At 61.0% G+C, this 25,070-nt stretch overlaps 1 protein-coding gene across 1 annotated transcript in view; it reads right to left on the bottom strand.

Moving 5' to 3' along the window:
* The window catches only part of LOC136371960 (fibrillin-2-like), a 79,070-nt gene that overhangs the window by 7,050 nt on the left and 46,950 nt on the right, over positions 1-25,070 (bottom strand). The window contains 46 exon segments of the mRNA XM_066336359.1: positions 313-519; positions 979-1,104; positions 1,928-2,059; positions 2,442-2,564; positions 2,930-3,049; positions 3,267-3,392; positions 3,636-3,701; positions 4,010-4,162; positions 4,245-4,370; positions 4,612-4,731; positions 5,638-5,766; positions 5,844-5,960; positions 6,507-6,632; positions 7,140-7,265; positions 7,855-7,893; positions 7,896-7,979; positions 8,531-8,605; positions 8,985-9,137; positions 9,793-9,883; positions 9,885-9,919; positions 10,390-10,515; positions 11,043-11,111; positions 11,488-11,499; positions 11,502-11,600; positions 11,603-11,647; positions 12,532-12,600; positions 12,603-12,653; positions 12,900-13,022; positions 13,382-13,411; positions 13,414-13,449; positions 13,452-13,496; positions 14,375-14,497; positions 15,156-15,278; positions 15,711-15,836; positions 15,931-16,016; positions 16,018-16,054; positions 16,257-16,379; positions 16,969-17,094; positions 18,121-18,246; positions 20,252-20,380; positions 20,718-20,843; positions 20,932-21,159; positions 22,018-22,143; positions 22,926-22,976; positions 24,391-24,528; positions 24,886-25,005. Coding sequence (XP_066192456.1) covers positions 313-519; positions 979-1,104; positions 1,928-2,059; positions 2,442-2,564; positions 2,930-3,049; positions 3,267-3,392; positions 3,636-3,701; positions 4,010-4,162; positions 4,245-4,370; positions 4,612-4,731; positions 5,638-5,766; positions 5,844-5,960; positions 6,507-6,632; positions 7,140-7,265; positions 7,855-7,893; positions 7,896-7,979; positions 8,531-8,605; positions 8,985-9,137; positions 9,793-9,883; positions 9,885-9,919; positions 10,390-10,515; positions 11,043-11,111; positions 11,488-11,499; positions 11,502-11,600; positions 11,603-11,647; positions 12,532-12,600; positions 12,603-12,653; positions 12,900-13,022; positions 13,382-13,411; positions 13,414-13,449; positions 13,452-13,496; positions 14,375-14,497; positions 15,156-15,278; positions 15,711-15,836; positions 15,931-16,016; positions 16,018-16,054; positions 16,257-16,379; positions 16,969-17,094; positions 18,121-18,246; positions 20,252-20,380; positions 20,718-20,843; positions 20,932-21,159; positions 22,018-22,143; positions 22,926-22,976; positions 24,391-24,528; positions 24,886-25,005 — 4,767 coding nt within the window.

Genomic DNA, 25,070 nt, shown 5'->3' with positions numbered 1-25,070 from the left:
ATATATATTTTTTACTCAGACCAATTTGATCGGTGACAAAAAGACAAACTCCTTTAACCCCATTGCTCAGACCAGAGGGACAACATGAAGAAGTCCCCACTCGGAACAGGAACAAAAACCAAAAGCCCAGCTTACAAACCCACATCCCTCACTTACAGAAAACCCTTTGGGCAAAGAACTCCAGAGAACCAAAACACCTCAGGCACCAAACCAGGGCTACACATCCCCTCAGGCCACGACTCTGGATCCTCCCGGGGGACACTGGGGACATGGGGACACTGCCGAGGGGGACTGTCCCCCTGCCCCGCTCACCTCTGCCATCCGTGGAGTACCCGGGGCCGTGGGGACACATTTTTTTGTAGTGGGCAGTGCCGGGCAGGGGGCAGAGCTCGCACTGGGGGCCCCAGCTGCGGCCGCTGTTGCAGCAGCACTCGGATTTGGTGACCAGGTTGCGGTTGGTGGAGGACATCTGGCACATGGTCTGCAGCACCTCCGTGAAGCAGAAGCCCTGGCGGGTGTCTGGGCAAAGGGAAAAGGGGCACAAATGTAGGATTTGCCAGGGGGAAGGGTGCAGGCAGTGCCAGGGCTGGTGGGAGGCTGAGGGGGGTTGGATAAAGGTGAGCTCCAGGTGAGTGGGTTTTTTTTTTTTTCCTGCTCAGGAGCAAAGAATCCCAGGATGGATTGGAGGGAACCTTAAATCCCACCCAGTGCCAGCCCTGCCATGGCAGGGACACCTCCCACTGCCCCGGAGTGCTCCAAACCCTGTGCAGCCAGGCCTGGGACGCTGCCAGGGACAGCCCCAGCTGCTCTGGGCACCCAGGGGTGCTCCCCAGTATACCCCACCCATCCGCAGGAACACATTCCCTATACCCCATCCATCCGCAGGATCACATTCCCTGCCTCTCCCTCCCTTAGCCCGAGTCCCCTCCCGCCCTCTGCGCCGCCCTGAACGCCCGAGCAGCTCCGGGGGGACATTACCGATGCACTCGGTGCCCGAGGGGCTGACCTCGAAGCCCTCGTTGCAGTCGCAGCGGTAACTGCCGGCCGTGTTGACACAGCGCCCGTTGGGGCAGATCCCGGGTTTGGTGCGACACTCGTTCTCGTCTGCGGGGTGGAGTACACAGAGCCCGGCTGAGCCCGGCACCCACCGGCCCCGGCTGCCCCGGGAGGGACCCCACAGAGCCCCCAAAATCCCTCCCGTGTGCTGGGGGCTCCGCACAGAGCCCCCAAAAATCCCTCCCGTGTGCTGGGGGGTCTGCACAGAGCTCCCAAAAATCCCTCCCGTGTCCCGGGGATCCCCACAGAGCCCCCCAAAAATCCCTCCCGTGTGCTGGGGGGTCCACACAGAGCCCCAAAAATCCCTCCCGTGTGCTGGGGGTCCCCACAGAGCCCCCAAAAATCCCTCCCGTGTGCTGGGGGGTCTTCACAGAGCCCCCCAAAATCCCTCCCGTGTGCTGGGGCAACTGGGAGGAACCTCTGCATGCCCTGGGGACAAACCTTCACCTGCCCTGGGGACAAACCTCCACCAGGATGTAAAATACAGAAGTATGCAAATTAATGAAGGATGTAAAACAAAAAAGTATGTAAAATGAAGAAGGATGTAAAACACAGAAGGATGTAAAATACAGAAGGATATAAAACAAAGAAGAATGTAAAATAGAAAAGGATATAAAATGCAGAAGGATGTAAAATAGAGAAGGATGTAAAATAGAAAAGGATGTAAAATAGAAAAGGATGTAAAATAGAAAAGGATGTAAAATAGAAAAGGATGTAAAATACACAAGGATGAAAATTAAAGAAGAACGTAAAACAGCAAATTATGTAAATTAAAGAAGCACATAACCCAAAGAAGGACACGAAGCACAGAAGGGTGTAAACCCCAGGAGGAGGTGAAGCCGAGCCCCAGGTGAGCCCCGAGGCCCTGTACCTGTGCAGCCCTCGCCGTCGGGCCGGCGCTGCATCCCAGGGGGGCAGATGCACATGAAGGTGCCGATGAGGTTCTTGCAGAGCATCCCCCGGGACTCACAGTCGTGCAGCCCCTCTGCACACTCGTCCAGATCTGCAAGGAGACCCACCAGAGCCCCTGGCAGCCCTGCTCCACCCACCCCTGCAGCCAGGGGCCAGGCTGGCTGGCTTAAAAATTATCATGGAATCAATTGGTGACTTTGAAACTCATCCAGTGCCAGCCCTGTCCCCAAGGGGACACCTTCCACTGCCCCAGGCTGCCACATCCAGCCTGCCCTTGGACACTTCCAGGGATCCAGGGATCAGAAACCTCCCCGCCCTCCCGGGGAAGGATTCCTCCCTGCCAGCAGGACACCGAGGTGGGTGACGGTGGGAAAAGGCAGCGCAGAATTCCCCCTTCTCTGCTCCCAGCTGGCCAAGGACAGGGGCTGGGGGCAGTCTGGGCCATGCCCTGCCGGCTGCAGAAGGGATTTTACCTCTGCACATCCTCCTGTCTTCCCTCAGGGCGTAGCCAGAGGGGCAGGTGCACTCGTAGGAGCCGAAGGTGTTGATGCAGCGGAAGGCGCAGAGCAGCGGGTTCAGGGAGCACTCGTTGATGTCTGCAGGGAGGACAGGACAGGACGGGACTCACCTGGGTGCCCTCGGCTCTCCCCAGGGCACAGCCACCCTCCCTGGGCATCCATTCCCCCCTCAGAGCTTTGTCCCAGCGAGGCCTCCTGCCGCGGTGTCCCCTCGCACAGGGACAGAGCCCTGGTGTCACCGCAGCTTTGGGGAGGCAGATCCTGTGCTCAGCCAGGGCTCCAGGCCTCCTCCTGGGCTCCAGAGCGAGCTGAAGGAGCTCAGGGTGCAGAGGAGCTTCATCCAGCTTCTCCACACCATCCACAGGGGCTGGCCCGGGCTGGCCCAGGGGGTCTCACAGGGCCCAGAGGGGTGGGAATGAAGGGGTTGCCCCCCAAATTTTCACCTTCACAGGTCATCATGGGCCCCGGCTCAAAGCCCTCGTCGCAGGCGCACTCGAAGCCTCCCACCACGTTGGTGCAGGTGCCATTCCCGCAGGGATTGCCAATGGAGCACTCATCGGTGTCTGGGAGCACAGCGGCGTGAGGAGGAGGAGGAGGAGGAGGAGGAAGGGCTGGGCTCAAACTGTCCCAGCAGAACCGGGATGGAAGGGAAGGGACGGGGGAGCAGCGATTCCCTCCCCGCACACCCACACACGGATCCGTCACCTCTGGGGTGGAGGGGACAGAGCAGGAGGGAGCAGGGCACCCCCAGGGACCCCCCCGAGCCCCCCAGAGCCTCACCCACGCAGTTGACCCCGGTGTAGTCCAGGTTGTAGCCGAAGGGGCACTCGCAGCGGAAGGAGCCGTCCGTGTTGATGCAGGCGCCGTTGATGCACACGCCCAGGTTCTCCGAGCACTCGTTCACGTCTGGAAAGGGAAAAGGAACCTCCTCAGGGCCACAGACAGCCCGGATCCCTCGGGACGGGCTGGGGATGCTCAGGTGATCCCGGGAGTTTCAGGCCTTCCCTCTTGCAGAGCTGAGGGATGAACCCGCGGTGAGCAGCGGGGGTTTGGGGTGCCCCCAGGAGCCCACCCTGCAGCCCAGCTCTGCTCCATTCCAGGCAAAACCCCCCAGCCCACAGCCCTGCCCGTCCCCCCGTGCCCCCTCACCTTCCCGGGTGTCACCCGGGCCCGGGATGGCCCCGTGGCCGTACGGACACAGCTCCTGGAAGGCGACTGCAAGAGAGCAGGAGAGTGGGGTGTGCTCAGGGGTCTGCCCCCAGCAGGGAAACGGGCTGTGGGGGCTTCTGGAGTCCCCTGGGGACACCCCCACTGATCCCATGGGGACACACCCACTGATCCCATGGGACACAGCCACCACTGATCCCATGGGGACATGGGGACACAGCCACTGATTCCATGGGGACACCCCATCACTTATCCCATGGGACACCCTCACAGATCCCATGGGATCAGCCCCATCCCTCTCCCATGGGGACACCCCGCCCCTCCCCGGGGACACCCCGCCCCTGTCCCCTTCCTACCGTTCCCCTCCTGCGGGCACAGCTCACAGGGGTCTCCCCAGCCCTCCCCGGGCATTTTGCTGCAGCAGCACCGAGCCTTGGTGGTGTTGAAGGCTTTGGGCACCGAGCACTTCCCGTTGTCGAAGCGAGTGAAGCAGAAGCTCTGCCGAGTGTCTGGGGGAGGACGGGGAGGTGCCGGGGTCAGGCAGAGCCCCGGGAATTCCGCTCCCTCCCGCCCGGCGGCGGCGGCACTGACCGAAGCAGCGGCGGCCGTTGTCGGACAGCACGAAGCCCGGCGGACACACGCACTGGAAGCTGCCGGGGGTGTTGGTGCACGTCCCGAACAGGCAGATGTTGGGCTCCTCTTCGCACTCGTTGATGTCTGGGAGAGGCAGGGACACAGCCCGAGGTCACCAGAGGAGCTGAGGGAGGGTTTTGGGGGGGGGGCTGGACAATACCCTCACCCCTCAACCCTCCCTGAGCCTCCTGTGCCACCTCCTGGTCCTGCCCGGCTCCCGGCAGGGATTTGGGGGTGGTGACACCCCCGGGGTGCCCCGAGCCCCTCGGGAAGGACAGCATGGGGTGTCCCGGCGCTGGGGATGGGGTGCCAGAGCCCAGCTCACCGATGCAGTTGTCGTTCTGCACCTCGTAGCCCGGGGGGCAGATGCAGCGGAAGGAGCCCTCCAGGTTCTGGCAGGTGCCCGGGGAGCAGGTCCCGGGCAGGCTCACGCACTCGTTGATGTCTGCAGAGGGGAAAAAACAGCCCCAGGTGGGCTCTGGGCCCTGCTCCGAACACCCGGGGTGCACCTGGCCCCAAGGGGACAGGGAACAGCGGGGACATTCCCAGGGCGTCCCTGGTGTGGCTTTAGGGCACGGACAGGACATTTCTCCAGTGCCTGCAGGTCCCAGAACACGGACAGGACTGGCCTGGAGGGAGCTGGGGCAGGGAGGGGCCGGTGTCACCCCCCAGTCGGTGTCACCCCCCAGTCGGTGTCACCCCACAGTCGGTGTCACCCCACAGTCGGTGTCACCCCACAGTCGGTGTCACCCCAGAGGCACACAGGTCCCTGACACCCCAGGGTGCATTCCAGTGACCAGGCTCGGCTTCCAGGGGACTGGGGGTCCCTCTGGAGATCCCACTGTGGGCCCAGCCTGGGGACACCACACGGACAGCACCAGCCAGGCCAGGGGAGCCTGGACACCGGGGTGGACACCGAGTGGACAATGCACTGAACACTGAAGTGGACACTGGGATGGACACTGGAGCAGACATTGAAGCGGACTCTGGGGTGGACAGTGAACTGGACACTGAAGTGGACACTGAAGTGGACACTGAAGTGGACACTGAAGTGGACACTGAACTGGACACTGGGATGGACACTGGAGCAGACACTGGAGCAGACATTGAAGTGGACACTGGAGCGGACACTGAAGTGGACACTGAAGTGGACACTGGGGCGGACACTGGGGCGGACACTGGAGTGGACACTGAAGTGGACACTGGGGCGGACACTGGGATGGACACTGGAGTGGACACTGGAGCAGACACTGGAGCAGACACTGGAGCAGACACTGAAGTGGACACTGGGGCGGACACTGGGATGGACACTGAACTGGACACTGAAGTGGACACTGGGGCGGACACTGACCCACGCAGTTCTTGCCGTCGGGGGTGCGGTCGTAGCCCTCCTGGCACAGGCACTGGAAGGAGCCCACGCTGTTGATGCACTGCCCGTTCCTGCACACCTGCCCCACCAGCGACGAGCACTCGTCCACGTCTGCGGCACAGCCAGAGCGGGAGTGTCAGATGTCACCTGGGCGTGTCACCGCGGTGTCGCCGGGCCGGGGCACTCACCCATGCAGTCGTTGTTGTGGGTCAGCTCGAAGCCCGGGAAGCAGAGGCAGTTGTAGGAGCCCACGGTGTTCTTGCAGGTGCCGTTGCCGCAGGGCTGCCGGTCACACTCGTCGATGTCTGCGGGGACAGGGACACAGGGGACACGGGTGACACAGGTGACACAGGTGACACAGCTGGCAGTGCAGGGGAGTGCAAGGACCGCCTGAAAGGACCCGAGGGGGGTGGCACTGACCCAGGGGTGGCACTGACCTAGGGGGTGGCACTGACCTAGGGGGAAGTGACACTGCCCTGGGGAGGGTGACACTGACCCAGGAGGAGGTGACACTGACCCAGGGGAGGTGACACTGACCCAGGAGGAGGTGACACTGACCTGGGGGGTGACACTGACCCGGCGTGGGTGACACTGCCCTGAGGAGGGTGACAATGACCCAGGGGGTGGGTGACATTGACCCATGATAGCTGACACTGACCCAGGGGAGGGCACTGACTGTGGGTGTGACACTGACCCGGCATGGGTGACACTGACCCAGGGGGAGGGCACTGACTGGGGAGGTGACACTGACCCCGAATGGCTGACACTGACCCAGGGGGAGGTGACACTGCCCTGGGGAGGGTGACGTTGACCCAGGAGGGTGACACTGATCCCGGATGGGTGACACTGACCCATGCACATGGTCTGCTCCCCGGTGGCCTTGAAGCCGTTGTGGCAGATGCAGACGTAGCTGCCCTCGGTGTCCACGCAGTCCCCGTGGCTGCACACGTTGGGGATCTCCTGGCACTCATTGCGACCTGAAACAGAGCCCGGGGGGGGCAGGTGAGGGGCAGGGAGGGGACAGGTGGGGACAGCAGAGCCCTGCCCACGGGTTTGGAGAGGTGACTTCACAGATGATGAGACTGATGTGATGTCATCCCCGAGAAACGGGGTGGGGTGACCAGATGTGTGCTATAGGTGTGCCCCAGGTATGACCAGGTGTGTCCTAGGTCTGTCCAGGTGTGTCCCAGCATGTCCCAGGAATGACCAGGTGTGCGCAGGTGTCCTCCAGGTATCCCTAGATGTGTCCCAGCTCTGACCAGGTGTCCCTAGGTGTCCCCCAGGTGTGTGCAGGTGTCCTCCAGGTGTCCCTCAGGTGTGTCCCAGGTGTGTGCAAGTGTGCCCAGGTGTCCCTGATGCCCCGAGGTGTGTCCCAGGTTCAATCAGGTGTGTCCCAGGTGTCCCCAGATATGTCCCAGGTCTCCTCCAGGTGTCCCCAGGTGCCCTCCAGGTGTCTCCAGGTGTGTCCCAGGTGTGTCCCTCACCCACGCAGGCGCCCCCCGGGGACAGGCGGTATCCAGTGGCGCACTCGCAGCGGAAGCTTCCCGGGATGTTGACACACTCGGCGTGCCGCTGGCACAGCGTCTCCCCGCTGCTGCACTCATCGATGTCTGCGGGACGAGGGCACCAGGAATGCCGGGATGGCACCGGGAATGGGGATGGCACCGGGAACGCCGGGATGGCACCGGGAACGCTGGGATGGCACCGGGAACGGGGATGGCACCGGGAACGGGGATGGCACCGGGAATGCCGGGATGGCACCGGGAATGGGGATGGCACCGGGACCGCTGGGATGGCACCGGGAATGCCGGGATGGCACCGGGAATGTCGGGATGTACCAGGAATGCCGGGATGGCACCGGGAATGGGGATGGCACTGGGACAGGGGTGGCACTGGAATACTGGGATGGCACTGGGATCAGGGATGGCACTGGGACCGGAACGGCACCAGGAATGGGGATGGCACCAGGAACGCCGGGATGGCACCGGGAATGCCGGGATGGCACTGGGATGGCACCGGGACCACCGAGACAGACCCAGTGGTGCCATCCCGGGAACTCCGGGATCCTGCTCCCGGCGGGCTCAGGGGGTGCATCTGCCGGTGCCGTACAGGGCACCCAAAATTCCCCCCGCTGGCAGCCCTGGGGCGGTGTCCCGGGCCGGGAGGAGGCGGAATTCCCGGCGGGATCGCCGGCGGTACCTTCGCAGATGAGCAGGATGTTGTTGTAGCTGAAGCCGATGGGCACTCGCAGCGGAAACTCCCGATCTGGTTGATGCAGACGCCGTTGGTGCAGATGGCCGGGATCTCGCTGCACTCATCGATATCTGCGGGGATCCGGGGTCAGATCCCAGCCCGGCACCCCGGAATGCCCCACGGCACCCCGGGAATGCCCCACGGCATCATCTGCACCCCGGGAATGCCCCACGGCACCACCGGAATCCTGGGAATGCCCCACGGCATCATCTGCACCCCGGGAATGCCCCATGGCGTCACTGGCACCCCGGGAATGCCCCACAGCACCACTGGAATCCCGGGAATGCCCCACGGCATCATCTACACCCTGGGAATGCCCCACGGCACCACTTACCAACCAGGGTGAGTTATGGGAACACCTTATAAAAGGCAGTGAGAATTAGACAGTAAACTCTTCTTTTCCTATGCTCTTCGCCTTCTGAAATACTTGAGTCCTCCGTGTCCTCCAGTGACACCCCACCACCAATCCCCTCTGCTGCACTTTCCTCCCAGGAGGAGAAATCATCTCATCCCCCACCCTTCAGCCCCCGGCACTGCCCAGCCTCTTTTCCTTGCCCCGAAAATTTAAATTTCCCTTTAACTCCCGTGACAAAGCTCCCGGGGGGCAGCAGAGGCTCAGGACTCACCGATGGGTTTCCTGTGTGGATGTCGATGATGAATCCGGGGGCTTGGTTCCCACACAGGATCTGGTACTCGGCTGGGGAGGGAATTCCAAGGTCAAGGCTGTGCCCAGGGAAGGATGAGCCCTCTGGAATTGGGGCCTGAGGGGCTCGGGGGCTCCCCACTGTGTTTGGAGTCACCCCAGGGCGCTCTCCTCTGCCCCTGCTCCTTTTGTGCCTGCCCCTGCCCCTTTTGTGCCTGCCCCTGCCCCGGATTTCATGGGAAAAGGAAATTTTCCCCCGATTTGAGGGAAAATGGGAAAAAGGATGGGACAGGGATCACGTGGGAGGGACTCACAGCTGGCAGGGGTGGCACAGGGACCCTGTGAGGACACTCACAGCTGGCAGGGGTGGCACAGGGACCCTGTGAGGACACTCACAGCTGGCAGGGGTGGCACAGGGACCCCGTGAGGACACTTACGGCTGGCAGGGTGGGACAGGGCTCGCAGGGTTTGTTCCAGGCCTTGCCAATGTTGTAGGAGCAGCAGCACATCTTCTTGGTCATGTTGAAGGACAGCTCGTTCTCGCAGGTGTCATTGTAGTTGCGGTAGCAAACGCTCTTCCTCATGTCTGCAAGGGCAGTGACAGGCTTGGGACAGCCCTGGGGTGGCACTGCCACCACGGGGATGGCACTGCCACCATGGGGATGGCACTGCCAGCCCCAGGAATTGGCACTGCCAACCCTGAGAATGAGAAGTGACAGCCTTGGGAATTGGCACTGCCAGCCCCAGGATGGGAAATGACAGCTCTGGGAATGGCACTGCCAGTCTGGGAATGGGAAATGACAGCCCTGGGAATGGCACTGCCAGTCTGGGAATGGCACTGCCAGCCCCAGGATGGGAAATGACAGCTCTGGGAAGGGCACTGCCAGTCTGGGAATGGGAAATGACAGCCATGGGAATGGCACTGCCAGCCTGGGAATGGCACTGCCAACCCTGGGAATGGGAAATGACAGCCTTAGGAATGGGAAGTGCCAGCCGCAGGAATTGGCACTGCCAGCCCCAGGAACATCAGGACAGACTCCAAAACCGAGCCCAGCCCCTGTCTGATCTGTCACCCCGACCAGAGCACGGAGTGCCACATCCAGCTGGGAACCCAGCCCCTGTTCCCAACACTTCTGCTCCCCCTCGGCACACCCCTCTGGGTGGGCAGTGCCAGGCCCTGCCCGTGGCTCTGGACCACTCCCCAGGGGTTTGGGGCCCTCCCCGTGGGCGCAGAGCCGTACCCATGCAGTTGTTTCCCCCGTTGACCTGCATGTACTCAGGTGGGCACACGCAGGTGTAGTTGCCCAGGGTGTTGTAGCAGGTGCCGGGGCCCACAGATCCCGATGTGGGCAGAGCACTCGTCGATATCTGCGGGAGAAAGGGCTCAGAGCACTGGGCACGGGGGCACGGGGTGGGCTGGGGACAGGCCTGGCGTGAGGGGTGGGGTGGCTTTGGCACAGGGGCCAGGCTGGGCTGGTGTGGGACAGGTTTGTGACGAGGAAATCTGGGAAGGACAGGGGAAGGGATGCTCCTGACCAGTGCTGGGGCAGCTCTGGCACACACGTGGCTCTGGTCACACATGTCACTGCCTGTCCCCAGGCCCTGGAGGAGGTGCCAACTCCTGTCCCCAGCCCCTGGAGGAGGTGTCACCCCCTGTCCCCAGCCCCTGGAGCAGGTGCAATCCCCTGTCCCCAGCCCCTGGAGCAGGTGCCACCCTCTGTCCCCAGCCCCTGGAGCAGGTGTCACCGGCCATCCCCAGTCCCTGGAGGAGGTGCCACCCCCATGTCCCCAGTCCCTGCAGCAGGTGCCACCCCCTGTCCCCCCCCTGTCCCCGGTACCTTCACAGATCCGGGTGTCCTCGTTGAGGTAGTAGCCCAGGGGACACTCGCACTGGAAGCTGCCGAAGGTGTTGACACAGTTCCCCCCCTGGCACAGCCCTGGCAGCTCCTGGCACTCGTCAATGTCTGAGGAGGGACAGCAGGGGGACAATGTCACTGCCTGTGCCACCACTGCAGCTCCAGAGAGTTCAGCCCACCCTGGCCAGCCCTGCTCTGGGGCACGGCCAAGGAGTGACACCCTTTGTGTCCAGAGCTTGGTGGTCACACTGCAGAGTGTCCCCACAGGGCACAATTCCTACCCCCCATGGCACAGAGTGTCCCCACAGGGCACCACCCACCATGGCACAGAGTGTCCTCACAGGGCACAATTCCCACCCACCATGGCACAGAGTGTCCCCAAAGGGCACCACCAGCCCAGTGCCATGGCACAGAGTGTCCCCAAAGGGCACCACCAGCCATGGCACAGAGTGTCCCCAAGGGCACAATTCCCACCCACCATGGCACAGAGTGTCCCCAAAGGGCACCACCAGCCCAGTGCCAGGGCACAGTGTCCCCAAAGGGCACCACCAGCCCAGTGCCATGGCACAGTGTCCCCCCAGGCACAATTCCCAGCCCACCCCTGGGGAAGGGCCGTGGGGACAGGGGTCACTCACCCTCCAGGATGACAGTGATGGGGTTGGGCCGGAACCCTTCTCCCCCAGGGCACAAGGTCTTGTACTCAGCTGTGGAGAAAGGCATTTGGGGGGCTGAGGGGCTCCCCTGAACCAGGAGGGCTCGGGGGGAGCCAGACAACCCAGCAGCCCACAGGGATGTGCCCTGGACTCAGCTGCAGCAGCTCCATTCCCATCCCCTGCCAAACTGAGCCACCCCCTGCCTGCCCACCCTCCACGGGAGAACTCCACCTTCCCTCAGTGCACTGGGAATGAAAGATCCCAACCTGGATCCCCCCAGACACCCCAGCCTGGCCTCCCCCGCCCCGCTTCACCTCTACCCTGGATGGAGCAGCAAACCCTGAACTCGGCACCGAGGATCCATCGGGAACCTTCCCTGCCCCTCTCCCCTCCTTCCCAGCCCGCGGTGACCCCCAGCCCCCCTCACTGGTGTTGGCTGGGGGCAGAGCTCGCAGGGGTTGCCCCAGGCCCTGCCCAGGGAGCAGCAGCAGGAGGCTCTGGTGACCCCCACGCCGATCTCAGCGCTGCAGGAGATGCCCCGTCCCCTCGGTCCTGCGTGTCCAGGAAGCAATTCCCAACCCGGGTATCTGCACAGGGGACAGGGCTGCTGAGAGACACCTCTCATGGAAAACTCGTGGGTGTGTGTGTAGACCCAGTGTTTCCTCAGCCTGAGAATTGCTGAGCTCTTCCCAAGGAAAACTTTTCAAGGGTTTTCTTTTTCCCAAAACAACCCTGTATATACAATATTCCTTTCCCATCCCAGAAGGTGTTATTTACTATTTCTGTTACTCAGCCAACGGGAGAGATGTCAGTCTTATGAACCAATAATGTGTCTTCTTAGTGCAGTGTGTAATAAAAAGCTGAATGAATTGTAAATAAAACCTTCTGATTTCTATTGCCTTTGGACTGGAGTCAAGCATCTTTATTGGTCCTATTACGACACGGGTGCAGGAGGAATTGTGGATTTGTGGAATGGTTTGGGATGGAAAGGACCTTAAAGGTTCCACAGCATGCTGTGGGCTACAAAGGATGTGAAATCCTCCAGGGATAAGGAAAATTGCAGGTTACTGGGGCTCTGTGCTGGGAGCTGTGGGGATCATGGAATCCCAAAGGGTTTGGGATCACCCTGGCCACGGACAGGGACACCTTGGGACACCTCGGACTGTCCCAGGCTGCTCCAGCCCTGTCCAGCCTGACTTTGGACACTCCGGGGAATAAAACAGCCCCAGAACTGCCCTGGAGCAACATTGCTGCAACCAGAGGGGCACCCGCAGCGGTGACAGTGACACGAGGTGGGGCACACCCAGCGGACGTGGGTTCTGCTGCTGCTGTGGGGTTAAACGTGTGGGGGACACCGGGAAGGGACAGACGGGAGGGGACACCAAGGGACAGCCACCGTCGCTGTGTCCTGTTCCAGGCACACAGGAGCACCGAGAAGGAGCCCCAGGGTGCGGGTGGGGGTCCCACTCACCCACACAGCCCACCCCGGTGGGGTTCAGCTCGAAGTCCTGGGGGCAGTTGCACAGGTAGCTGCCGGGGTGTTGACACAGAGCCCGTTGATGCAGTTCACGGGGTCGGCACACTCGTTGATGTCTGAAAGGATGGACAGAGGGACAGGCAGAGGTCAAGGTGAGCAGCGCCAGCCCAGCCCCATCTGTGCCCCCAGGTGTATCCCCACCCCTCAAAACCCTCCCTGTGCCACTCCCAACACCCTGCCCAGAGGCAGAGCCACACCCGGCTGTCCCTGCCGGCCACCCCCGGGGACAGGGACACCGCAGGGACACCGCAGGGACATCGGGCTGCTTTTAGGCTGCCGCAGCAGGAGCCAGGAGCCCTGACCTGTGCAGTTGCCCCCGCTCCTGTCCAGCTCGTAGCCATCGTCGCAGGCACAGCGGAACATCCCGGGCAGGTTCTGGCAGGTGCCGAAGACACAGATGTTCTGGAAGGTGCATTCATCGATGTCTGCAAAACAGGGACAGCTGGGGACAGGCTGTGGCACGGCGAGGGTCGGGACAGGCTGCTCCTGCTCCCACCTCCTGCCCAGGACGGTCCTGGTGCCGTTTGGGACGGGACCAGGACCTGGGTACGGACACACAGACAGACACAACCTCCTGGGAGACAGTCTCCTGGAGGAGCTGGGCCACTCCACCCTGTCCCCTTCAGCCCTGTGCTCCTGGTTTTCCATTCCAGAGGAATCCAGCCGGTCCTGAGGCTGGGGACCCGCTGATGCCACGGGTGACACCCGGTGCTGAGCGCTGCCTCGGGAGGTGACAGCAGAGGACAGGGGAGGCCACCACGGAGCTGGACACTGGGACACTCACCCTGGCAGGCCCTGCTGTCCTCGGTGGGTTGAAGCCCATCTCGCACTCGCAGCGGTAGCCGCCGGGGCGTTCAGGCACTGCCCGTTCTCGCACAGGTTCACGTTGTCCGCGCACTCTCGTCCACGTCTGCAGGAGGGGACAGCGGTGTCCCCGCGGGGCTGGGGGCTGCCCTCGGCCAGCCCAGAGCCCCAGCCCACCCAGGGCAGCCCTGGGGGCTGCTGGTCCCCTGGTATTTGTGTGTGGCACCGCGGTGTCACTGGAGTGGCACGGAAAAACCTTCACAAGGCTTCTCTCTATATGGCCCACGCTGTCTTTTATACAGTTTTATACAGCTTGAATTGGTTAATTAGCTTTCTTGGTAATAGTTATTGGTTAGTAAACTGGTTACTTGTCTCAAGTCTATCCGTTCTCGGGTTGTTTACTTTTTTTTTTTTCTGACTCTCATGGGACCAATCCCTGTTATTACAGGTGCGTTTGTTTTTCACCTTCAAAATAGGTTACTGTGCTGAAGAAACTTCTCATACTCAGAAGAGTATGTGATGTTAATATATATAAACATTAGAATAGAAAGAATAGATAGAATAGAATAGAATAGAATAGAATGAAAGAATAGAATGAATATATAACAAATGCATTTTATATATTATAATATGTTATATATAAAATCTATTCTATGTACATAATATAATATATTGTATAACATATATATGGTTTTACATTTATATGTTATATATAATAGACAAATATAATAAATATAATAAATATAATATATATATAAATATAATATAATATAATACAAATATTCCATATGGGAACTTGCAAATTGCTTGTTAGCTGCACTGGAAAGGAATGACAGGGCAGTTTGGGCTCTATCCATACAGAGGGGCTGGTGGCCCCCTGGGCTGGTGGCTCCTCTGGGCTGGTGGCCCTGGGCTGGTGGCCCCCTGGGCCGGTCCCCGCCCCGGCGGCAGGTGCTGGCAGCCCCGGGCTCACCTGAGCAGGAGAAGCCGTCGCCGTTGAAGCCGTCGCGGCAGGCGCAGCGGTAGGAGCCCGGCGTGTTCACGCAGTTGGCGTTCAGGTTGCACTTGTGCTCCTCGGTGGCACACTCGTCCAGGTCTGGGCGTGGAGGACAGCAGCAGCCTGTCAGTGCCTGGCCTGGCTCAGCCGGGCCGAGCTCGGGCTCCTGGAGGGCTGGACTCACTTATTGGGACCACTGAGTGGGTGGGGTGGGAAGGACCTTCAGGGTCACCGGTTCCACCCCAGGGACACTTCCACTGGCCCAGGTGGTTCCAAGCCCTGTCCAGCCTGGCTTTGGATACTTTTCTGCCTTTGCCCTGAGCCTGAGCAGCTACAGGGGCACACAAATGGCCCAGGAGACTCTCTGGGCACTTGGAGGCTCCAATACATCTGTGTCTTGGTGGTGACAGGACACTGCTAGGTCACTGACCATGTCCCCAAGTGCCACATCTCCATGGCTTTAAACCCCTCCAGGGATGGTGACTGGGCTAGGACTGGACTTTTCCACGAAGGGATTTTCCCAATACCCAACCTGCCCTCCCTGGCCGCCTGAGGCTGTTTCCTCTCGTCCTGTTGTCCCCCAGCTGTCCCCTCCTGTCAGGGAGTCGTGCAGAGCCACCAGGTCCCCCCTGACCCTCCTTTTCTCCAGGCTGAGCAGATTTCTCCAGTGGAAGCTCAGCCCAGCTCCTCTCCAGAGGCACCTGCAGAGCACCTGGGCAGGGATCAGCCTGCCCTGGTCCCCTGCCTGGGGACTCACCGTTGCACTTGAGCCCGTCCCCGAGCCAGCCCGAGCGACACTTGCACTTGAAGCTGCCGGGGATGTTGATGCAGGAGGCGTGCATGTCACAGTTGTGGGCCCCGATCTCACACTCATCGATGTCTGCAGAGGAAGGACACCCGGGCTGCCTCAGCTCAGCTCAGCTCAGCTCAGCTCAGCTCAGCTCAGCTCAGCTCAGCTCAGCTCAGCTCAGCTCTCCCAGCACTGCAGGGCTGAGCCTGGGCTGAGCCTGGGCTGATCCCGCCCCGGGTTTGTGAGAGCTGCCGGGGTCAAACAAAGCTCCCCAGAGCTCCCAGGGCTTTGGGGGAGAGGCTGCCCCAGGCTGCAGCTGAGGAGCTGAACGTGCAGGAGGACGGGCAGGCTCCTGACCTGGCCCTCACCTGCGGACAGGTGAGTTCCTGGCCCTTGTGCCTGCCCAGCTCACTGCAGCGTTCCCCACATGGGGTGGCTCTCTGCAGGGCATCTGGGAGCTTTGAAATAAAACCCTCCTGTTTTCTCTCGCTGGCAGCCCCGGAAGGTGTGCCGAGCTCCCACCTGTGCAGCCCGTGGTCCCCTTCTTGACGAAGTAGCCCAGCTGGCAGTGGCAGATGAAGGAGCCCTTGGTGTTCTCACACTCGCCGTGCAGGCAGATGTTGGGGTTCAGGTCGCACTCGTTGACATCTGCAGGACAAAACCAGCCGTGGGACACCCCCAAAGGGACTCTGGCGTGGCTCTGGGGACAGGGTGAAGAGCTGGGACACGGCCAGGGCCTCACCAATGCAGGTCTTCATGTCCAGGGACGCCATGAAGCCGTCGAAGCAGAGGCAGCGATACTCCCCGGGGATGTTGGTGCACTGCCCCCTCACAGATGTCGGGGTTGTCCTCACACTCATCAATGTCTGCACAGAGCACACCACACCACGGTGAGCACAGGGGCAGAGGAGCACCAGTGGGGCAGGAGGAAATCCACAAAGCAAAATCCTCCACCCAGGAAAATCCTTTCTCTGGAAGGGACTTGAGAGATGAGACCTCCCATCCTCGTGGTGGAGCCAAACGTGGGGGGACACAGAGGACCCTGCAAGAGCCCAGGTGGCCACTGACCTGCACAGGACCTCTTGTCTGGCATCAGGGCGTAGCCCTCGCTGCAGCTGCACTCGTAGCTGCCCTCGGAGTTGGAGCAGTGGGTGTCACAGCCCCCGTTGGTGATGGTGCACTCGTCGATGTCTGGGGACAACCAGAGTGGCCTGAGCTGGGAGGGACCCGCAGGGACCCAGCCCAAGCCCTGGCCCTGCACAGACAAGTGTCACCCCAAGTTTGCCTGCTTTTCGTTGTTTGCTCTTCATTCTCACGCAGCTCCAAGGAAACCACGTACATTTTTAGAATTATCTATTTTTTTATGTATTTCCCCTCTGGGAGGAGAAGGATGATTGATGGTGATGTTCACCAACGAGGTGGAAAAGGTGGCTGCCTGCGCAGCCAATCTTCTGATCCAAGTGTTTATAAGATAGAGCCAGAAAAATAAAGAGAGAACTTTCCTGCTGACCTTCCTGCTGCCTGCCTCGTTCTTTGGTGTCCCAAACAGCCACAGGCAAGAGCCCAGGGCTCAGTTTGGGGTGGGAGAAGAGGACACAAACCTCCCCTAACCACAAGGAAACTCCTGATCCCCCTCCCCAGCCCCTGGAAGTGCCCTCACAAGGACAGCACAGCACAGCTTTGGCCATCACTCCTCCAGGACATTCCCCCTTTGGCTTCACCCAGGAGGGTTCTGGGCTCACCCCAAGGGTCTGGGAGGACCATGTGGAGCAGCACTCACCGACACAGCCCTGCCTGTCTGGCGTGGCCTGGAAACCCGAGTCGCAGGAGCACTGGTAGGTGCCGATGACGTTGACGCAGCGCCCGTTGCGACAGAGGTTGTCACTGAGGGAGCACTCGTTGATGTCTGAGGGACAAAAGCGCTTTGGAGCAGCCAGCCCTGCTCAGGGACATCTTCTGGTGCCCACCCCTGTGTCAAGCTGGGTTTGTCCCATTTTAGCAGCAAAATGAACAATGCCAACGCAACAAACCGCTGGGAACGAGCTTGGCCCTTCCTCTTGGATAAACTGGACCCATTTATCATGGAAGCACGGAAGGTTTGGGGTGGGAGGGACCTTAAGGATCATCCATGGGCAGGGACACGGGCAGGGACACGGGCAGGGGTCACGGGCAGGGACACGCAGGGACAGGCAGGGACGGGCAGGGACACGGGCAGGGACGGGCAGGGGACACGGGCAGGGGACACGGGCAGGGGACACGGGCAGGGTCAGGGCAGGGGTCACGGGCAGGGACACGGGCAAGTGACACGGGCAGGGACACGGGCAGGGCAGGGCAGGGACAAGGGCAGGGACACGGGCAGGGACAGCGGCAGGGGACACGGCAGGGACACGGGCAGGGGACACGGGCAGGGACACGGGCAGGGGTCACGGGCAGGGACACGGGCAGGGACACGGGCAGGGGACACGGGCAGGGCACGGGCAGGGACACGGGCAGGGACACGGGCAGGGGACACGGGCAGGGGACACGGGCAGGGACACGGGCGGACACGGGCAGGGACACGGCAGGGACACGGGCAGGGACATGGGCAGGGACACGGGCAGGGGACACGGGCAGGGGTCACGGGCAGGGACACGGGCAGGGACACGGGCAGGGGAGACGGGCAGGGGTCACGGGCAGGGGTCACGGGCAGGGACACGGGCAGGGACACGGGCAGGGGACACGGGCAGGGGACACGGGCAGGGGACACGGCAGGGACATGGGCAAGGGACACGGGCAGGGGACACGGGCAGGGACACGGGCAGGGGACACCTTCCCCTACCCCCGGCTGCTCCAAGCCCTTGGCCGCTCCCAGGGTGGGATGTAGGGGATGGGAAGGAAAACCCCGGCCCTGCAGGAGCTCTCCGTGCGGGATTTCGCTGCCGTGAGCCCTCACCGATGCAGGTGTTGCCCTACTCTGTCAGCTCGTGGCCCGGGGGACAGATGCACTCGAAGCTGCCGTCCGTGTTCATGCAGATCCCGCCCCGGCACAGCAGCGGGTCCCGCTCGCACTCGTTGATGTCTGCACGGGAAAATGGGATCGGGCCCTTCCAGAGGCTTCTCCGGTGGAGGGACACCCCAGGGCAGGGAATATCACACAGGGAAAGGGAATGTCCACACAGGGAACAGGACAGGGATCCCAGGACAGGGAATATCACACAGGGAACAGGACAGGGAATATCACACAATTAACAGGACAGGGATCCCAAGGCAGGGAATATCACCCAGGGAACAGGGCAGGAGAAGCTGGATTGGATCCAGTGAGTCTCCTGGCCGGAGTCTGAATGTTGGGAAATCCCAGCTCATGCCTTGACCCCAAGCAGAAACCCAAGAGCCCTCGATGGCAGCAGAGAAAGGGACTGAGGTTGGTATATTTAAAAACCCCTCATTTTTCTCTCGTGTTCCTTTTCCTGACCTCAGCCTTGAAGTTCAGAATGGGATCTTTTCCCTGACTTGGATAAAACACTTGGATAAAACCCTTTCCAGGTAAAGAGGGCTGGGATACACCTGAAAATGGGGGTGGCAGGTCCCTGCCAAACACCCCAGGTCAGTGGGATCTGGTGAATCCCAGCTGCATTTCACTGCTGCTGCTGTCCCCTGCCCCGGGCTGGAAAGAATTCCTCCCTCAGAATTCGGCTGAAGCCAAATTCTTTTGCCAGACACAGGTGGGAGAAGTTAATCCTGGCCACAGGCAATGACAAAATGTCACCACCCCCCTCAGGGTGAGATGACTCAGCTCCTGTCACCCAGAAAAAAAAAAAAAAAGGATGAAGTGGAAATTGGACAAGGAACCGCATTAAAACAAAACAAAACAAAAAAAAAAAAAAAGAAATAACAATGAAATTTATATCCTCCTATAAAGATCAGAAAATCTGATTACTGCAGGAAGGCCCAGGTCACGGGTGAGGACTGTGACATTCCCAGAGACCCAGGAAGGGAGCAGAAGGAGGAGGATGATCAGTGGGAGCTGTGGAAACCACACGACAAACTGCATGGAAAAGGCAAAGCTCCTGCCAGGGGCAGTGATTTATTCTAGAGAGCACAGAGATAAAACATGAAAAAAAAAAAATTAATAAATAAGTGGTGTTGAATCATGGCTTGAAGTGGTTTGAAAGTCCAAGCCAAAGCAGAATATTAAGAGCAGGTCAGTGAGACAAGTGAGTCTGGCTGGACAGAGAGGAGGAACACGGAATGCCAGGAATTAGAGGGACAGCGAGAGTCTGGCCGAGCTGCTGGAGACAAACTGAGGTGCTGAGGTCACCCGTGGGGGTTTTTTTTTTAAGCTCCGAACAAGAATTATTCAATTGAAAACAGATGAGACTCTGACAGAATAAAAACAAGCCTTGGGCAGACGGGAGGAGGAGCTGCAAGGAATTGATGTGAGGATTCAGGGAGGTGAAACGGGCAGGAGCCATATATATATATATATATATTTATATAGGGAGCCCTATAACTGAGAGGGGAGGGGATGGAAGGGACACAGGGTGTCCAGAACTCCTCATGGAGGGTTTGACCCAGGTAATGTCTGTGGAGCTGGGCAGTGGCCGTGCCCTGCCCTGTGCCAGGAGGGTCAGGAGCTGCCCAGGGCTTTAGCAATGTTATCTGAATAACCATTAACCTTAAACCATTTATCTCAAACCATCCCCTACACCGGCCAAACTGTTTGTAGGTGAGAAGACAGCCGCAGTCTCGTGTGTCAGAGCTCTCAGAGAGTGGCCCAGGCTGCAGGAACAACAACAGGTCTGACAATAACGAGGCAGAGCCTGGGAAAGTGTCTGCAAGAAATGCAGAACTCCGAGAGAAGACACAGAGCGTGGCGAGGGCCGAGGAGGTGCCCTGAAGGACGTGTGTCTGTGTGATGGACAAATGACCCAGCCAACCGAGACACTCCTGATGTGTGAACAGCAGCGCTAAAAACTGTAATTGTGGCTTGATGTAAACAGTAAAACGCTCCTGTTGGAACCCCATTGATTAGTTTATTTCCGTGGCCCGTTTTCCCCCTGCCCAGGGCGCTCGGCCTCACTCACCCATGCAGTTCTTCATCATCATGAAGCCGCTCTCGTAGCCCTCGAAGCACTCGCACTCGAAGCTGCCCGGGGTGTTGACACAGGAGCCGTGGCCGCACAGGTCCGGGGAGATGCGGCACTCGTCGATGTCTGGGGACAGGGACAGGGCGCTGGGGCAGGACAGGCCACAGAGGTGCCGCACCCCCGGCACCTTCAGGCAGAGGAGCTCCACATCCATGGATGGGCTGAGCTTCCCTGGGGCAGGGCTGAGCCTCCACCCCACCGGCAGGAGGAGCCTCATGGAATTCCGGGATGGTTTGGGTTGAAGGGACCTTAAATCCCATCCCCTCAACAGCTCCTGCTGCTCCAAACCCCATCCAGCCTGCCCCTGATGCTCCTCCTCATGCCCCTCAATAAGTGCCCTGCTCCTCGGGGCAGCCCCAGCCCACTGAGCCCCCCAAAAAAGCAGCCCGAGGGGCTCCCTCACCTGTGCAGTTCCTCTCCTCAGCATCCAGGGCGAAGCCATTGCCGCAGATGCACCTGAAGCTGCCGATGGTGTTCCTGCAGGTGCCGTGGGTGCACAGCCCGGAGAACACCTTGCACTCGTTCACATCTGAGAGGAGGGGAAAAAAAAAAAAATCAGAGAAATTCAACCCAGAGGCAGCAGCTGAGAGCGGGGGGGACCCAAATTTCCCCCTCACCTTTGTAGAAGGGCCGTCCCGAGAGCACATCGCCGCGGTTGGCAAAGCCGGGCCCGCGGGGACAAAGCGCTTTGTACTCCCCGGAGCCGGGCCGGGGACACTCCTCGCAGTCCGAGCCCCAGGCGGAGCCCACGGAGCAGCAGCACATGTCCATGCGGAATTTGCCCGGCAGCGGCTCCGTGCACTCGTCCTCGTCCCAGCGCATGTAGCACTGCTCCACCCGCACGTCTGGGGGGACACAGCCAGCCTCAGCCCCCGCCACGGCCGCAGCTTCGGTGGGCTGAGGGTGCCTCTGGCCCCGGGGTGTTCTCCAAACGCCACCCGGGGGGATGGGGAAAGGGGTTTTTGGAGAGGGATTCCACAGCGGGGACTGCCCGGTCCCAGAGGAGGGACCCTCGGAGTCCCAGAATTCAGGGTGGGAAAGAGCTTTGAGATCATCCAGAGTCCCAGAATTTAGGTTGGAAAGGAGCTTTGAGATCATCCAGAATTTAGGTTGGAAAGGGGATTTGAGATCATCCAGAGTCCCAGAATTTAGGTTGGAACGGGGATTTGAATCCCAGAATTTAGGTTGGAAAGGAGCTTTGAGATCATCCAGAATCCCAGAATTTAGGTTGGAAAGGAGCTTTGAGATCATCCAGAATTTAGGTTGGAAAGGGGATTTGAGATCATCCAGAATTTAGGTTGGAAAGGGGATTTGAGATCATCCAGAATCCCAGAATTTAGGTTGGAACGGGGATTTGAATCCCAGAATTTAGGTTAGAAAGGGGATTTGAGATCATGGAGTCCAGCCTGTGACCCAGCACCTCCTTGTCACCCAGAGGGTGGCACTGAGTGTCACACCCAGGCTTTCCTCAGACACGGTGCCCCTGCAGAGGGCAGGGTTTGGGCCCTGGGTGCCCAGGAGCTCTTTTAGAGCTTTAAACCGCTGGGGTTGTCCTGAACCCACCCAAGAAGGACAACGCTGTCACTGGCTGGATTCGGGGACACAAAACTGCTTCGGCTGTGCGGTTTTGGGGCTCCTCCAGGTATCCCTGAGAATTCCCGGAGGGGAGGGACAGCGGGGAGGGCAGCAGGAGCCGTCCTTACCCACACAGGTCCTGGCAGAGCCGTCCAGGGTCAGCCCCTCGGGACACTCGCAGCGGAAGGAGCCGGCGGAGTTGACACAGCGCCCGTTGGGACACACGCCCGGGAACACCTCGCACTCGTTCACGTCTGGGACACGGGGGGGACATGAGGGTGGCACAGGGGACGTGGCACAGGGGACATGGCACAGGGCTGGGGACAGTGAGGGGTGGCACAGGGGACATGGCACAGGGGACACGGCACAGGGGACATGGCACAGGGTGGGACAGTGAGGGTGGCACAGGGGACGTGGCACAGGGTGGGGACATGGCACAGGGCTGGGGACAGTGAGGGTGGCACAGGGGACGTGGCACAGGGGACATGGCACAGGGCTGGGGACAGTGAGGGTGGCACAGGGGACATGGCGCAGGGTGGGGACCGGTGAGGGGTGGCACAGGGGACATGGCACAGGGCTGGGGACATGGCACAGGGGACATGGCACAGGGGACATGGCACAGGGTGGGGACTTGGCACAGGGTGGGGACAGTGAGGGTGGCACAGGGTGGGGACATGGCACAGGGTGGGGACAGTGAGGGTGGCACAGGGGACATGGCACAGGGTGGGGACAGTGAGGGTGGCACAGGGGACATGGCCAGGGGGGCACCAAGGGGCTCCTGGAGGAGGAGGGGGGAGGAGCCCAGAGATGCCCACCAGGCTCTGCGTGCCAACTTATCCATGGAAACATCCATGGAAACTTATCCCTGGAAGCCGGGCATAAAGGGAGCCAGGACCTCGGCACAGACACAGACAGACACACAGACACACCACCAGAGAGTGGCGATGTCCCCAAGAGCCACAGAGGCAGGAGAGCAGCACGGAGACCACGCTGCCAGCGCCAAGGAAAGGAGATTTCCCCTCCTGCAGCCCTTTACCTTCACAGGTGACCCCCTTCATCCGGGCGTAGCCGCGGGGACAGGCCGTGTCTGCAGGGAAGTGACAGTGCTGAGGGCAGGGAAACCCTCCCGGCTTCCCAAGAACCCGGGAATACCTGGAGCTGGGAGGGACCCGCGGGACCCCCGGCCCCGCTCCTGACGCCCCACAGCACCGCGAGGACCCCACCCTGCCCCGGGAGTGTTCCCGGTGTCGGTGCCGACCGCCCTCTGGGGGATTTCCCTGCTCCTGATCTCCATCCCAGCCCCCGGCACGATTCCAGCATTCCCTCGGGAATAGCCCGGTACAGCCCGGTATAGCCCGGCACAGCCCAGTATAGCCCGGTATAGCCCAGTATAGCCCAGTATAGCCCAGTATAGCCCAGTATAGCCCGGCACAGCCCGGTACAGCCCAGTATAGCCCGGTATAGCCCAGTATAGCCCAGTATAGCCCAGTATAGCCCGGCACAGCCCGGTACAGCCTGGTACAGCCCCGGTACATCCCAGTACAGCCCAGCACAGCCCAGTATAGCCCGGTATAGCCCAGTATAGCCCAGTATAGCCCAGTATAGCCCAGTATAGCCCGGCACAGCCCGGTACAGCCCAGTATAGCCCGGTATAGCCCAGTATAGCCCAGTATAGCCCAGTATAGCCCGGCACAGCCCGGTACAGCCTGGTACAGCCCCGGTACATCCCAGTACAGCCCAGCACAGCCCAGTATAGCCCGGTATAGCCCAGTATAGCCCAGTATAGCCCAGTATAGCCCAGTATAACCTGGCACAGCCCAGCACAGCCCAGCACAACCTGGCACAGCCCGGTACAGCCTGGTACAAGCCCGGTATAGCCCAGTATAGCCCAGCACAGCCCGGTATAGCCCAGTACAGCCCAGTACAGCCCCGGTACAGCCCAGTATAGCCCAGTATAGCCTGGTATAGCCCGGCACAGCCCAGCACAGCCCGGTATAGCCCAGTATAGCCCAGTATAGCCCAGTACAGCCCCGGTACAGCCCGGTACAGCCCGGCACAGCCCGGCACTGCCCAGTATAGCCCAGTATAGCCCAGTATAGCCCAGCACAACCCGGCACAGCCCCGGTACATCCCAGTACAGCCCAGCACAGCCCGGCACAGCCCGGCACAGCCCCGGTACATCCCAGTACAGCCCAGCACAGCCCGGCACAGCCCAGCACAGCCCGGCACAGCCCGGTACAGCCTGGCACAGCCCGGCACAGCCCGGCACAGCCCGGTACAGCCTGGCACAGCCCGGCACAGCCCGGCACAGCCCGGTACAGCCCGGCACAGCCCGGCACAGCCCTGCAGAACCCCGACACAGCCCGGTACAGCCCAGTACAGCCCAGCACAGCCCGGTACAGCCCGGCACAGCCCGGCACAGCCCCGGCACAGCCCGGTATAACCCGGCACAGCCCAGCACTGCCCCGCAGAACCCCAGCAATAACCCCGCAGAGACTCACCGATCTCGCAGCGCTCGCAGGGACTGCCCCAGGCCGCCCCCAGCGTGGCGCAGCACTCGGATTTGAGCGTGGCGCCGTTGATGTTGACCTCGCAGCGGCCGTCCTGGATGTTGAGCCAGCAGGTGCCCTTCATGCTGTCTGCAGGGACAGAGCGGGCGCTGGGGGGCTGCTCCTGGGGTCCCACAGTGGGGTCCCCACCCTGGGGGACAGCTGGCAGGGGCTGACCCCTCCCCACTGCTCCCGGGGGTCACTGATGCTTTAGGATGTGGGCTCAAGGCTGTCCCCACAAACCGGGCTGGTCCCAAACCTTAAAACTGTGGGGACATCACCCCTGACTCCAGGGGACACTTGGCCACCGCCAGGCATCCACGGCTTCCCTGGGAATTCCACCGCGGAGCCCCAGCACAGGAATTCCCCCCCACAGCCCACCCAGGTGACCCTGCAGGGTGACAGTGGCGGTGCCACCCGGCGCTGGCGGCCGCTGGCGCTGCTCACCCACGCAGATGGTGCCGCTGGGGTCCAGTTTGCTGCCCGGGGAGCACTCGCAGGCGAAGGAGCCGGCGTTGTTCCGGCACAGCCCGTTCACACACGGGTTGGACGTGCACTCGTTGATGTCTGCGGGGACAAGGGACAAAGGGACAGAGGGACAGAGGTCACTGGGGGCACTGGCAGGGGACACG

Source organism: Sylvia atricapilla, chromosome 26 (genome assembly GCF_009819655.1).
Source record: "Sylvia atricapilla isolate bSylAtr1 chromosome 26, bSylAtr1.pri, whole genome shotgun sequence".
Lineage (NCBI taxonomy): Eukaryota > Metazoa > Chordata > Aves > Passeriformes > Sylviidae > Sylvia > Sylvia atricapilla.
Note: the sequence above shows the minus strand (reverse complement) of the source record. Positions and strands in the feature narration are given on the sequence as shown.